This window comes from Colletotrichum higginsianum, chromosome 6, assembly GCF_001672515.1.
Source record: "Colletotrichum higginsianum IMI 349063 chromosome 6, whole genome shotgun sequence".
Taxonomy (NCBI): Eukaryota; Fungi; Ascomycota; class Sordariomycetes; order Glomerellales; family Glomerellaceae; genus Colletotrichum; species Colletotrichum higginsianum.
Genome location: NC_030959.1, coordinates 4,032,774 through 4,047,570, shown reverse-complemented (window position 1 = coordinate 4,047,570; position 14,797 = coordinate 4,032,774). Strand labels below are relative to the sequence as shown.

Below are 14,797 nucleotides of genomic sequence, written 5' to 3'. Positions count from 1 at the left end.
TTAATACTTAAGGTCACTAACTGCGTACTAAAAGTTGACAGATTTCCTAATCCACCGTCTGTTTACTGCGCAAGCAACCTGCCCACCTTGCTCACCCCGCTCGCCCGACCTTATGGCAGCGGGTGATTCTGCCGCACCTGGGCGACATAGTGGTGAAAGTTTAGAGGAGGAGGAGAAGCCGCGACATTGGAGGGCGAGGCAGTGGGCGAGTGAGCATGAGCGCGGAGACGACGGTGCTGTTCCCCTGAGGTGTTGCTGGTGGAGGCGCGGGCTGTACCCGGCCATTCGGGAGAATCCGTAGGCGGATGTGTGGCAGGCGGCGGCAGGCCACAGCGTTACGCGTCGCAGCCGCATGAATTAAACATGCGAAGACCGGTCGAGGAAGAAGAAAGGAGGAACGTACACACTCTTGGGGTTGGACAACACCGTCTCGGAGGCTTGACACCGATCCGTCTCCAAAGGAAGGACGCCGAACCGGTTGACAAGGGCTTCGGGTTCTCCTATTATCGCGCGCGCGCGCGAGCATATGTCAGCTCACTCACGAACCGTGCTGGTGTGCGAGCGATGTCACCTCTGCCACCAAAGTCTCTCATCCCGAGCTTCTGGCGCATCCACCCCTCAACGGCAGCAACACCGCCGTCCGCCCACGGCGCCGTCTAGCTTTCGTCCCATTGCCAGCCGGATGCCGGGCACCAATGAGCGAGCGGCCCGTTGACAGCATCCGTCACCCATTTTGTAGCGCAGTGCTGCACGAGACTTATTTTGTGCGGGACAAAGAAGGCCCAGAACGGGTCGTGGTCCAGGATGCGACACTCGGCGCAGGAGGTGCGGGACCAGCTCGCTGCGGAAGGCAGATGCTGACGGCTCGCGCTCGAAGTCGCGTCTACTATCCAGATTTATGAATGAGATGGTTACCAGCGTTTCCGCAATGGTCGAAATATAGAGGCAGGAAATGTCTATTGCAGAAATATACTACTCTGGTAGCCAGAAAATGTCGTGTCAAGCCTCTGAGTGGTTGTTGCCCCTATCGCGAATGTATTGCAGTCACTCCGCAGTCGATGGGATACTGCCAGTCACGCAAAGAAGCATCCATTCCATCTCCCACCCCTCGCCCTTGTATTTCTCTTTCAAGTGCTTCTTTATCAATTCCCTGACCTCATTCACAGGATGGGCCTCTGTCGTCTCCTTGTCCCACCATTGGGTCAAAAACCACCCCAACATTATTCCGAACGTACTGACGTAGTGTTCGGCGCTCTTCACATAGTACGTGCCAATCGCTGCCTTCACTTTGACATCTTTAAAGCCTTGCTCTTCGAGATGATTTATAACCCAATCCTGGTCCGACCAGTGTCCTTGATCATGCATCTGCGTGGGCAGCGTGTCTGGAAATGGAGCGGGAAAGGGAAACGAGCGGAACGCAGAACGCATGTCCGCCGTCCAGAAGACGCCGTTGGGGTGCGGCAAGGTTGCGCCGAGCATACCTCCCGGCTTCAGAATCCGCTTACAATCTAGCGTCATAGCAAGTCAGAACAAACAAGACCACTTAGTATCAGGCGGAATCTCATGCTGAGCGAACTAACCAGCTAGAACTGCGTCAGGATCCTGGATGATATTGAGGGCCATACAGAGCCCAATATGCGTAAAGGAGTCTGCCGGTAGTCCTGTTTTCTGGTCATGCATCCACCTGAGCGTCTGTGACATTTGCCTATTGTGGAGAGGGTCGACAAACCGTTGCGTCAAGAAGTCTCACTTCGGTGTTGAGCCAGCCCTCGGCCTGCACTCTCTCCTTCACCAGATCCACCATGTTTTGCGCTATGTCTGCACAGAGGAAAGTGCTCTTTTCCAGCACGTCTTTGCCCAAGCGTTTTTGAAGTTCCTGGGTCAACACACCGCTTCCGCAGGCATTGTCGAAGAAAGCAACCGGTTCTGTATTGCCCATGTGCGTTATTAGCGCTGAGCTCATGTCGCCCAGGAACCCATGTGATGCGGCAATGAGATTGTCTCGCTGATCCGCCATTGTCGAGAGAAGCCCACAAGGCTCAAAAAAGATAGATTGAACGAGCCTAAGCTTTGCGCAGTTGCAGTAGTAGCTTCAACAAAGACTGGCGCAGGAGGCTGGCTGCTAAAGCTTCAAAGCGTCTTCGCTACGTATTTAACTACAATTAAGTATCCGAGAAGTTCCCGACCACAGGGATCTCAGGGTTCTGCTGGCTGCCAGTGGCATGCATGTGCCTCAAGACCATGGCACAGTCAAAAAGGTCGCTGCTGCAATCGAACAGACCAGCGACGAATAGTCTTTGCTTAATTCGTTATCATGTGTTGGGTACATGGTCCTTCAGCCAATGAACTAAGCAGTTAATTAACGCAAGCAAACGCCACAGAGCACGTTCTTTTGCGGTTGTTGGCTGGGTCCCACCTAGATCCTCTAGTACAGCAAAGTGGTGCGACGGTGAGGGAGTTTGAGGCAGTTTTTAATTTTGTCTAGACTACAATGCTAGTAGGCTGGCAGGCATGTAATGAAAAAAGTTGCAATTATAATGTAGGTTTGCTACCTATTTCTCCTTACTGCATTAACCTATGTACTACAATTAATAGTAATTTTCTTTCTTTACATTAACCTATCTTTATTTTAGAATATAACTACTTTAAACTCCTTTATAACTCTTAATTTTAGGTGTAGTCTTCTACTTAAAGAATTAAAAGATCTCTTATATTTATACTTGTTTTTCTTTTAGTATACTAGTTAGAAAACTAGAAGAATAACGTAGTTCACAAGTGAATGAATCATACAAGTAAGTGAATTACTTCTTATCGCTAAGTAAACCCTAAGTTCTAACTATTTATTAAAAAGCAAATCCTTAACTGAAAAAGGTCTAGTTTTTGTTATTATATAACAATAAGACTTACATTCTAAAAAATAATATTTTAATAATAAGTATAGTACTATAGCTTCTATAGATATAGATAGACCCTTATCTAGCCTTAAAATAACAGCCTATTTTTATTTAAAGGGCTTAAAGTAAAATAGAATTTCTATACTATTATATTCTAAGATATAACTCTTATTGCTATATAATAATTAAAACTAGGTCTTTTTTAGCTTAAGATTCGCTTTTTAATAAGTACTTAGAAATTAAGGTTTTCTTTGCAATAAGAAGTAATTCACTCACTTGTATGATTCATTCACTTGTAAACTACATTAGAAGATTATTAAAAATACTTACTAAAGATAATGTACATGCATAGTGAGCGGATCAACATAGTGAGCGGATCACTTTCCCCTTCTTTCTTACCTTTCCTCCTTACAACAACTTTCCTCTACGCACGACTATGGAATCCTCCTCAAATGAAAGCCGCATTATTCTTGCACTTAAAGCTATCCAAAAAGACCCAAAACTATCCGTACGAAAAGCAGCCTCTATCTACAAGATCCCATTCTCAACCCTTAACTACCGACGCATCGGACGACTACCACGACAAGAAACGCGATCGAAATCAATGAAGATGACTGAGCTAGAAGAAACAGTGATTCTTGAACGAGTTATTGACCTAATCGATCGAGGATTTCCACCGCGACTTGACGACGTACGAGATATGGCTGATTGCCTCCTTGACGAACGCGACGCGACGCGTGTTGGACCCCGATGGGCAGAGAACTTCGTACGACGTCAACCACAACTAAAGACGCGTTTTCGACGTAGAATCGACTATCAGAGGGCATTAGCTGAGGATCCTGCAATTGTGCAGGCCTGGTTTGCCCTCGTACGAAACACAATCGCAAAGTACGGAATCCACGATGACGATATCTACAATTTTGATGAGACAGGCTTCTTGATGGGAATGCTGTCGCACGCAAAGGTTGTTACAACTTCCGACCGTAAGGGAAGGCCTCGTACGAAGCAGCCTGGCAATCGCGAATGGGTTTCTGTCATTCAGGGCGTATGTGCAGATGGCTGGGCGCTGCCTCCGTACGTCATCGTCAAGGGCAAATATCACCTCCTCTCGTGGTATACCAATGGCCAATTCCCACCCCAATGGCGCGTCCACCCTAGCGAAAATGGATGGACTACAAATGAGATTGGCCTAGATTGGCTACAGCATTTTGAAAAGTGCACAAAGTCTCGTACGAAGGGTGCTTTCCGGCTCCTAATCCTTGATGGCCACAACAGCCACAAGTCCACCAAGTTTGACGATTACTGCAAGGAACACAGCATTATTGCTCTTTGCATGCCTCCCCATTCATCGCACGAGCTCCAGCCTCTTGATGTTGGCTGTTTTAGTCCACTAAAGGCGTCGTACGGCAAGGAAATTGAGAAAATGATGCGGATGCAGATTACGCACATTACTAAGGACGATTTCTTTCCTGCCTTTAAGGCAGCCTTTTTTACTTCAATGGGTGAAGAAAACGTACGAGCTGGCTTTAGACAGGCTGGCCTTGTCCCTTTTAACCCAGAAGTAGTTATTTCCCGGCTGGATTTCAAGCCAAAGACGCCAACACCATCCAACTCACGCCCAAGCAGCCAGGGCTCCTGGGACCCAAAGACACCAACTACAGCACATGACGCCGTACGAAGCTCTGCATCACTTAAGAAAAGGATTACTAGTCATCAACATAGCTCACCAACCCATTTGTACGAAGTAGTTGACTTGCAGGCTAAAGGTATTAGCAAGTTAGCACACAAACTAGCTCTTGTTGAAGCTGAGTGCCGTGGGCTTCGTACGGCAAATGAGATACTAAGCAAGCGTCGGAGGGCTAAAAAAACCCAACTACGTCTTGGAGGGTCCCTTAATGCAGCTGAAGCAGAGGCAATCCGGGTAGAGAAGGGTATTGTTGATGCTGGAGGCGAAAATGTGCGTCAGGAGGGAGCTCGTACAGAGGGGGGTGAATTGCGCGGTCGGCGATGTGGCAATTGCGGAAAGACTGGACATAACGTACGAACATGTCAGGTAGTTTGGGAGACCTCTGAAGAAGAGGATGATAAGTAGTTTTAATTGATTTCGTACGATGCTGCTGAATTAACTTACAATAATAGTAGGAAGGTAGAGAAAGGTGATCCGCTCACTATGTTGATCCGCTCACTATGCATGTACGTTAATACTATAATAGTTTCTAACCTCTTAAGACTTAAGTCTAAAGAAAGGTTCTATAGATTGTATATAGACTTAGATAGTATACTTTACTTTAAATAGACTATTATAGTATTTACTAAAAGATCTATTAGCTTATATACTTAGTATTTATACTATACTTTATTTATTCTTAAATACATTACTTAGTAGTACTTAAAGTAAAGTAGTAAATAATATAAAGTACTTTAAATAAGATAATATAGAATAGTAGGTAGAAAGACTACATCTTACTTCTTTATACTAAATTCTAAAATTTAAAGAGTATAAAAGAGAGAGTCTCTTTATTTATACTTTTACCTAAAAAGTAAAACTTTAAATTATTAATATATAATGTACTTGCATAGTAAATTGCAAATTATAGTAAGTTGCGCACGTCTACTTCCTTTCTACCTCTTTAACTTTTATATATCTTTCCCTCTACATACAAATATACAATCTACCTTAATTAAAAGTTGCATTATTCTTACTATTTAGGCTCTTAAAAAAGACTTAAAAATACTTATACAAAGAGCTACCTCTACCTTTAAAGTCCCTAAATTAACCCTTTGTAATTAATATGCAGAATGCATTATATAAGCTAAAATACAACTAAAATTAATAAAGATAATTATAATAAAAGAGGAGGTAATTCTTAAATAAATTATTAATTTAATTAATTAAGAGGTCCCTCTACAATAAGAAAATATATAAGAAATAGCTAACTAACTCTTAAATGCATATAATAGAATGCATATAGGACCCTAATAAGTAGAAAACTTTATATAATACATCCCCTAATTAAAAATACAATTTTAATATTAAATTAACTATTAGAGAGTCTTAATTAAGGATCCTATAATTATATAAGGCTAGTTTACACTTATGCAAAATACAATTATAAAGTATAGAATACTTAATAATAATATTTATAATTTTAATAAAATTAAGTTCCTAATAGGAATACTATTATATGTAAAAGTTATTATAATATTTAACTATAAGGGAAAGTCTTATATAAAGTAGCTTAGTAATTAGGAATAAGTTTCTATTATTTAGAGTGTGTGTGCAAATAATTAAGTAATACCTCTATATATTATTATAAAGGGTAAATATTACCTCCTCTCTTAGTATACTAATAGCTAATTCCTAATTATATAGTATATTTATCTAAGTAAAAATAAATAAATAATAAATAATATTAGCCTAAATTAGCTATAGTACTTTAATTAATATATAAAGTTCTATATAAAGAGTTCTTATTACCTCTTAATTCTTAATAATTATAGTAGCTATAAATTAACTAACTTTAATAAATACTATAAGAAATAAAATATTATTACTTTATATATACTTCCTTATTTATTATATAAGCTCTAGCCTCTTAATATTAAGTACTTTAGCTTATTAAAGTACTTATATAGTAAGGAAATTAAGAGAATAATGCAAATGCAAATTTTGTATATTACTAAGAATAATTTCTTTCCTACTTTTAAAGTAGTATTCTTTACTTTAATAAGTAAAAATAATATATAAGCTAATTTTAAATAAATAGGCCTTATACTTTTTAACTCTAAAGTAATTCTTTCTTACTTAAACTTTAAGCTAAAAATACTAATACTATTAAACTTACAGCTAAGTAGTTAAGGCTTCTAGAATGCAAAAATACTAACTATAGTACTAGAGAGTATATAAAGTACTTCCTCTCTTAAAAAGAAGATTTAAATACATTAAAGTAGCTTACTAATACTAATATATAAAGTAATTAATTTCTAAACTAGAAGTATTAGTAAGTTAGCTTATAAGCTTACTATTATTAAGACTAAGAATTATAATATTTATATAGGAATAAAAGTACTAAGTAAGTATTAGAGTGTTACGACCCGTCAAAACATAACAGGACCAGGGGACGCCCCCACAGGGCGTCTGGCGGTTACGTGTTACGACCCGAATTCGGTTGGTGACTGATGCAGCCTGGAACGGCCCCTGGCGCGAACAGCAGGGCAGAGAGACACTCATGTATGCAGGCGCACGGCGCAGGCCGAACAACGGAACGGAAGAACTAGGGAAGGTCACGTGATGGATCAGCTTGGATCGCTAGTGATCCAACATGATCCTGCACTCAGGATCAGTGAACCACTGAACTGATCCAACACCAAGGATCACCAACAACGGGAAGTGATCCAGCAACAGGACACTAGGATATAAGGACATTCATTCCACACAACGTAGTTACCTTCCATAGCTCTTCAGCAATCAACTTTGTGATTCACTCTACCATAAGTGACTCTTAGATTATCCCTCTGTTGTGACTACGACAAGTTACCTACGCCTTGAGTATACGACTGATCACCGCATCCTCCCCAACAAGACCTCCAACAAGCCAGCAAGACCCCAGCACTGTTCATTGAGTACTGACCTCAGCTACCTGTTAGCAGAAACACTACTGTCGGATATCTGACCGTAACATTACGGACAAGTTATAAGCAAGCAGACACGGGAAACAAGGGTGACTCCTCCGGCGCGGAAGAACTATGGTGCAAGATCACGTGGAGATAAGGGAGTGAGCAACTGATTATGCGTGAGCACGATTGATCACGACGTGAGCGTACCTTTCGCGAACTTTCTCTTCACAAAGTATCCACTGTTAGTAGCTGTTAAGATCATAGAGGGCTCCGGCCCACCGCACTATCATTTCTCATCATCAGCCCACGTGAGCTGAATTTCACCATCATGGCCGTCTCTCTAGACGCAGGGCCATCGATCACGGTTCACGGGGACGCCAGTACATCTCGACGGTCTGGACGTGTCCGGAAACCGACCGCAAAGGTCAGAGTGGTTGAGCAAGTCAGCTACCAAGACAATGCGGAGCTTAAAGACGAGATCAACAAGCTCTCAAACCTCGTCCAGGATCTCCTACGACGGGACGCCGAAAGGGAACAGTTCCTGAAAGACTGTTTGATGAAGATCGAATCCTTGGAGAAAGAGCTTCAGGAAGAGAAGCAGCGTTCAGACCGGCACCAACGTGGTCTAGCAAGGTCCATGCATGCTGTTAGCACAGGACCCAGCGAGTCTGCCCAGAGTCTCCAAGGGCATCCCTTACACACAGCCCAGAACCAGCCGCCCCAAGTTCGGTCCTACGCGATGGTGGCAAGCCAGCCACTTACCAGACAACTGCATGAAACAACCCCAGCAAAACAAGCCGCAAACCGGGCGGCTTCAAAAGACCTTCGCATCTTCGCACGTCTGCCACCTGAAAGCCCGCTCCGCAACAAGAGAGCCTACGACATCTACGCATTCGTTCGTGAAAAGCTAAGTCCCCAAGCTCGAGAAGCCCTCAAGGGGATCGACCATGTCAAGACAGGATTAGCACTCCTACCATCGTCAGCAGATGGGGCAAAAGTCCTGCTAGAGAACAGAGAACAGATTGCTGCCCTTCTCCAGGCACAGGCGGTCGAGCAGCGCGACACCTGGATCCGGGCCTATATCGCAAACGTCCCTTACACCAGACACTGCCTGCTCACCAACACTGAGCTGGAAATCACGACCGAGGAGCTCCTTGAAGAGATCCAGGCCACGACGAAACTCAAGCCCGAAAAAGCATACTTTTCCAGAAAAGACGAAGCCGAAAGGCTAGGCACGGTGACAGCCTGGTTCAAGGCGGAAGCCGTAAGGCAACTACCAAGGCGCCTCCGTTTGATGGGGGCCAGCGTTTTCGTCAACCTGCAGTTTCCGAAGGAGAAGAGGTCTCCCCAATGCCACCGCTGCGGCGGCTTTCACAACGAACGAACGTGTACCAGAAGGAAGAGATGCCTCAAGTGCAGCTCTCCTTCCCACACGACCGAACAACACCGGGCACCTTGCGGCGGCACTGAGGGTCACGATGGCTGTGACTGCCCCTTTAAGTGTCCGTCGTGTAACGGGCCCCATGCCGCCTTTGACGTGACTTGCCCTATCAGACCAAAAGTGGTGAGGGGCGTAGTCCAGAGGAGGAACAAGGCACAGCTACGGGCCATCCGAGCCGAGGGAGAGAGATCGTGGAGGCTTGCGACCCAGCAGTCGCATCAACAATCCCGAGAAAGAGGAGAAGAGATGGACTGCAACCAAGCTAATGAGGGACATCAGGAGAATGCGGCCCTCTAGAGTCCTGCAGATCATGCAGGCGAACGTGGCCAGACGACCGCTCGCACACGAAACGGCACTGAATCTAGCCTACGCGGCCCATGTCGACATACTGCTACTTCAAGAGCCCGCTATCCGCTCGGAAGAGAGAAGGCTCACAAGATGCCACCCGGGCTTCGAGATCTTCACCCCAGTAGACAACTGGATTGAAGACAGACCAAGGGTGCTCACCTACCTCCGCAGAGGAACGGGACTACGGGGCGTACAAACACGCCCGCTGCCCAGCCCATCCACAGACCTGCTCTTCCTACAACTCCTGGCGGGAAAGCGGAAAGTTCTCACAGTCATCAACGTGTACAACGCCCCTTGTGGCTCGCTGCGACCAGGCCAAGCGATTAGGGATATCATAACAGCCTGGCAACCCGGACACCAGGAACGTGTGTTGGTCGCGGGGGATTTCAACCTCCGTCATTGGACCTGGCAACCCGAGGCGACCAGCTCCTCGGACGCTGATGACCTGGTGGAATGGACAGAAACCGTTGGCCTTGTCCTCCTGTCGCCGATAGGTGAAGCCACACATAAGGACGGCAACACGTTAGACCTATGCTGGGCGTCCGGCAGCCTCCACGGGGCATCCACCAGCATAGAAACGTCCCTACACACAACGTCAGACCACGAAAGCCTGCTGACCCGGGTCCCCTTGGCCCTAACCGATCCGGTCGACCCAACCCCGGGGAGGTTCCGGCTTGACACAATGGACGAGAAGCTCTTCCTCGACATCCTTCAGCGAAGTATACATCCCGTGCGCCATACTGCAAGCAACGCAAGAGACCCACAGGCTCTGGACATGCTAGCACAGCAACTCACAGATTGCCTTGTAGAAGCGCTTACGGCTTCTACAAGGCGTGCGCTTGGCAGAGGACCTGGGAGACCATACTGGGACGAGAACTGCAGGCGGAAACACCGAGCCTACACGACCAAGAGAGCAACTGTGGCAAGACTCTGCGCCTTGGGAATAGATTGTCAATGGGAGCGAAACGAGGAGGACGCTCTGAAACAGGACTTTCTCCATCAGCTTCGGCGCTCTAAAGACACGTACTGGAGAGGAAAGATCGCCGCAGCCTCCACTGGCAAAGACGTGTTCGAAATGGTCGGGTGGCAGAAGGCCAAGGGATCCTTCCAGACCCCTCCACTCCGGGATGGGAGCAATCCAACCGCGCTCATCTCACAACCGAAGGAGAAGCGGGATCTGTTCGCCCGCGTCCTCCTCAGAAATGCTGCCATCTCCACGGACATACCAGCAGAGAGCCCAGGACCTCGCCTGGAGGCCAATCTTCCTTTCCCGCGTGTCACAAAAGACGAGGTACAAACGTCAATCTTCTCTGCGAGAAGCACCACCCCCGGGTCCGACGGAATCACAACGGCCGTCCTCAAGACAGCGTGGCCCGTTATCGAGGACATCGTCTTCCGGCTCTACAGCGGATGCGTATGCGAGGGCTGGCATCCCACCTGTTTCAAAGAAGCTATCCTAGTCATCCTGCCTAAGCCGGGCAAGAGAGACAGGGCGCTCCCGCGCTCGTATAGGCCAATCGCGCTGTTGTCTGTGCTTGGAAAAGGCTTGGAGAGACTTGTCGCAAGAAGGCTTGCCTGGATCACAGTCAAGTTCCAGGTACTGCACGACCAACAGTTTGGGGCCCTCCCCCTCCGCTCGTGTAGCGACCTCATCGCTGCTGCCATCCACGATATCGAGTGTGCCTGGCAAAGAGGTCGTGTCACCTCTATGCTTACGCTCGACATCAAAGGGGCCTTCGACGCTGTGCTGCCAGGGAGGCTGATCCGACGCCTCCGATGCCAAGGATGGCCGGAGAACCTCGTGCGGTGGGTCTCGAGTTTCGTCCTCGGGAGAAGAGCAAGAATAAGGCTAGACGGAGAGATGGGGGACGTCTTCGACCTTGAGTGTGGGCTACCACAGGGCTCGCCCGTGTCTCCCATCCTCTTCATGCTTCACATCGAACCCTTATTCAAGCTGGGCACTGTTCATCCAGGCAGGAAGCGATCTCGATTTGGCTACGCCGACGACATTGCCATCATGGCAAGCTCAACCTCACTAGAGGACAATTGTGCCCTGCTAGCGAAAGAATGGGAAGAAGCCCAAGAATGGGGGGCGTTAGAGGGAATCACTTTCGACACCGATAAATCCGAGCTCATCCACTTCACCAAGAGACCAAAAGATAGAAACCCGCCAATCACCGTCAGACTGCTGGACGGGAGACAGCACACAGTTCAGGCTGTCAATCAAGGGGCCTCCCTACGGTGGCTTGGGGTCCACTTCGACCGGAGACTCACTTTCAAGAACCATGTGAAAGGCCACTGCGCCAAAGCATGCCAAGTGGTCAACGGACTACGGGGACTAGGGAACACCGCCTGGGGCGCGCCGACACACCTGCTGCGCCGTGCTATTACCTCCTGCGTATTGCCCATTCAGTACTATGCGTCAGAGGCATGGTGGCCGGGCAGGAATCGGATCAAGAACGGACACATCGCCTCGAACGGGGTCAACGGTCTACTCAACCAACTCGACATTACGCAAGCCAAGGCTATTCGAGCCGCACTTCCTGTGTATAGAACGACGCCTGTATCGATCCTACAGCGTGAAGCTGCCCTGCCCCCAGCAGAGGTGATGCTAGATGCGAAGCTCCATAAAGCCTCCGTAAGGATCCATCGCCTTGACGATCGACACCCCCTCCGAACGAGGCTCGGAGAGAGGCCCGGACCGGACTCAAGACTACGGCGAATGGCAAGCCTTATCGAGAGACATGCCGAATACATCGACCCGCTAGAGCTACCGCCTTGGGAGCGCTCAGCCGACTGGCACACAGCCCTGAGCATGGTCGGCTATGAACCAAGGAAGACCAAGGATGAACTGGCCACCGCCTTTACAGACAGATTGGGAGCACTCTCAAAGCGGGACATTGTTGTCTATACTGACGGTTCCCAAATGGTGGACGGTAGCAGAACAGCCGCTGGAGCAGGCTGGGTCGGGTACCAGGCCACACGGCAGATCTTCCGAGGATCAGAGCCGCTCGGCCACCAGACGGAGGTCTTTGACGCAGAAGCGCAAGCCGCTTTTCGGGGCCTACTGGAAGCCATGAGGTCCCCCACGGCGCGGATGGCAGACAATGTTCACATCTGCCTCGACAACCTCGCAGTCACAGCCAGACTCGTCACCCGGAGCCCAGGAAGCAGCCAGGCTAGGTTTAGGGCCTTTAGTGAGCTCTCCGTCTCTTGGGCACAGAGAGGACGGACGAGCTGGACGAGGCCTGGCAGGGTATACATTTGGTGGTGCCCTGGACACACGGGAATAGCAGGAAACGAGGAAGCAGACGCTCTTGCCAAGGAGGCCTGCAGACAAATCCCAGAATCACAGCCACAGCCTACATTGGCGCACTTGAAGCGGGAGTCCAGAGCAGCCGATCTCCAGGCTTTCGCCAGGAGATGGCCGTCAATCTGCCCTCGGCAGTATGCCGACCTTGGGATAAGTCCTCATCCCAAGCCCCCCGAACTTCGCCTTCCTCGGCATTTGCTAGGAAGGCTATATGCGGCAAGATCGCATCATGGAGACTTCGCAGCGTACCACGAGAGATTCGCCCACCAAGACGCACTGCTTCACTGCAGTTGCGGAAGACGCAAAACCCCAGTACACTTCTACTTCTGCAAGCGTGGCCGTAAGGCCACCCCGCGGCATCTCCGCCGACGTATGGCGAAGGCAAGCATAGATTTTCTGCTAGGTACTACGCAGGGAGCTTCTCTTCTGTGCGAATGGATGGAGGCGACCAATTTCTTTTCCGAAATCTGCCCAAGTCACTGAACAGGAACGTTAGGTGAAGACGGCAGCCTGTAAAATAGTTTAGATTAGGATAGACCATGTCGGCATCGCCCGGCACGTCCCTTTTTACTCTGGACGTTAAATACATCATCATCATCATCACGACGTGAGCGCTCACGCGCCCCACTTCAAGTGATCACTCCATACAGCATCTAGATTACTGGTAATCAGGTATAAGCCAAACCTCATCAACAGACATACGGGACTTGTATATAGGATGGACTTGGACGAACTCAAGGACAGACTTCCATAGCTCTTCAGCAATCAACTTTGTGATTATCCCCTCGGATACTCTCGGCACCCTTCACTAGTGACCAACGTTACAAGCCCCTTGTTGAGCATACGACTGATCACCGTATCCTCTGAAGACCTGATCCTTTCAGCACGACTTACAGCACTGTTCGATAGCATCGTTGCCTCAGCTTCTGCTAATAGACACTACCACGGAAAGCCGACCGTAACATAGAGGGCAAAAAAGACCTAATTATATTTTAGAGAGTTACTTAATACTACTAAAGTAGAGGTACTATAAGTAGAAAAGAATAGTATTAATACTAGAGGAGAGAATAATTCTTAGAAGGAGAATTATATAGAAAGTACTAAATTACGCGCGCAATAATATAGTAATTGCAGAAAGTCTATATATAATATACAAACTTATAAAGTAGTTTAGAATAGTAATAAGGAAGAGGGTAATAAGTAGTTTTAATTAATTTTATACATTGTAGTTTAATTAACTTATAAAAAGGTTAGAAGAGTAGGAAGAGTGTACAACTCACTATAATCCGCAACTCACTATGCAGGTACATTAATAGATAAGAATAGAGTAGGAATATAAGATAGATAAGAACAAATGAGGCCAAATGGCACCGGGGCATTTAGGGACTCTATAGGAGGTCATCTTCTGGAAACAACATTGCACCGCACGGCCTCGTCGAGACATGATTATTCTCCCTTACCATAGATCATGTTTTGGCACGTGTCTTTTGTCAGTTTTGTCTGCCATGAGGGCATTTAATAAGACCACAATTCCACTCAGGACTGCAACCCTTGGTGCGCGCTTTCCTTTCCCTATTGAGATACTTTGGCAGAGACCCGAAATCTTCACTGGACAGACACAAAACCACCGCTCGCTGGACGGTGTCAAGTCGCCACCCCTGCATACTTTGACTCCACAAGATTGGCATGCCAAAAATTGCAGGGATTACGTGCGCTGTTGGAGCAAGGACGAGGATGCCCACCCCCAGATTGCTCACAAGCCTGGATGACCCACCAGCCTCGGAATTCGACCGGCCGGTGGACTCTCAGGCTCTGGACAAACATACGATGTACAAGTGCACCTGTGCGACCTTGAGAGGGACCGCCTTGGCAACGTATCTTAGTACAAGTGCACTGTGCCTCATCTTATTGTGATCCAATCATCGATCGGCACCGACTAACACCAACTGAGTCCCACATTTCCGCATCTGACTTGCACTCAGACGGTTCCATCTTCCGGATTGGATGAGATTTGATCTGTCGGTCGTTTCCGAAAATGGTGAGACAACATGCATCCTCGGGTCGGTTGGCCGTTTTTCTGTGTTTGCCCCCAATATGGAAGCGGGAAGCTGACCATGTGAGTCGTGATTGTTATCTGTCTATATGGCCATCCCCCGTTGTGACAGAACCCTACCGCCCCAGAAG

The 14,797-nt window shown here is 47.5% G+C and overlaps 1 protein-coding gene across 1 annotated transcript; it reads right to left on the bottom strand.

Annotated features, from left to right (window-relative positions):
- Positions 1 to 1,044: 1,044 nt before the first annotated feature.
- On the bottom strand, positions 1,045 to 2,017 carry CH63R_09570 (Coq5 family; the record flags this gene model as incomplete). Its single annotated transcript, XM_018304544.1, has 3 exons — positions 1,045 to 1,508; positions 1,581 to 1,668; positions 1,730 to 2,017. 3 exons carry the CDS (start codon positions 2,015 to 2,017, stop codon positions 1,045 to 1,047), a joined length of 840 nt encoding a protein of 279 aa, XP_018156567.1.
- Between the last annotated feature and the right edge of the window lie 12,780 nt (positions 2,018 to 14,797).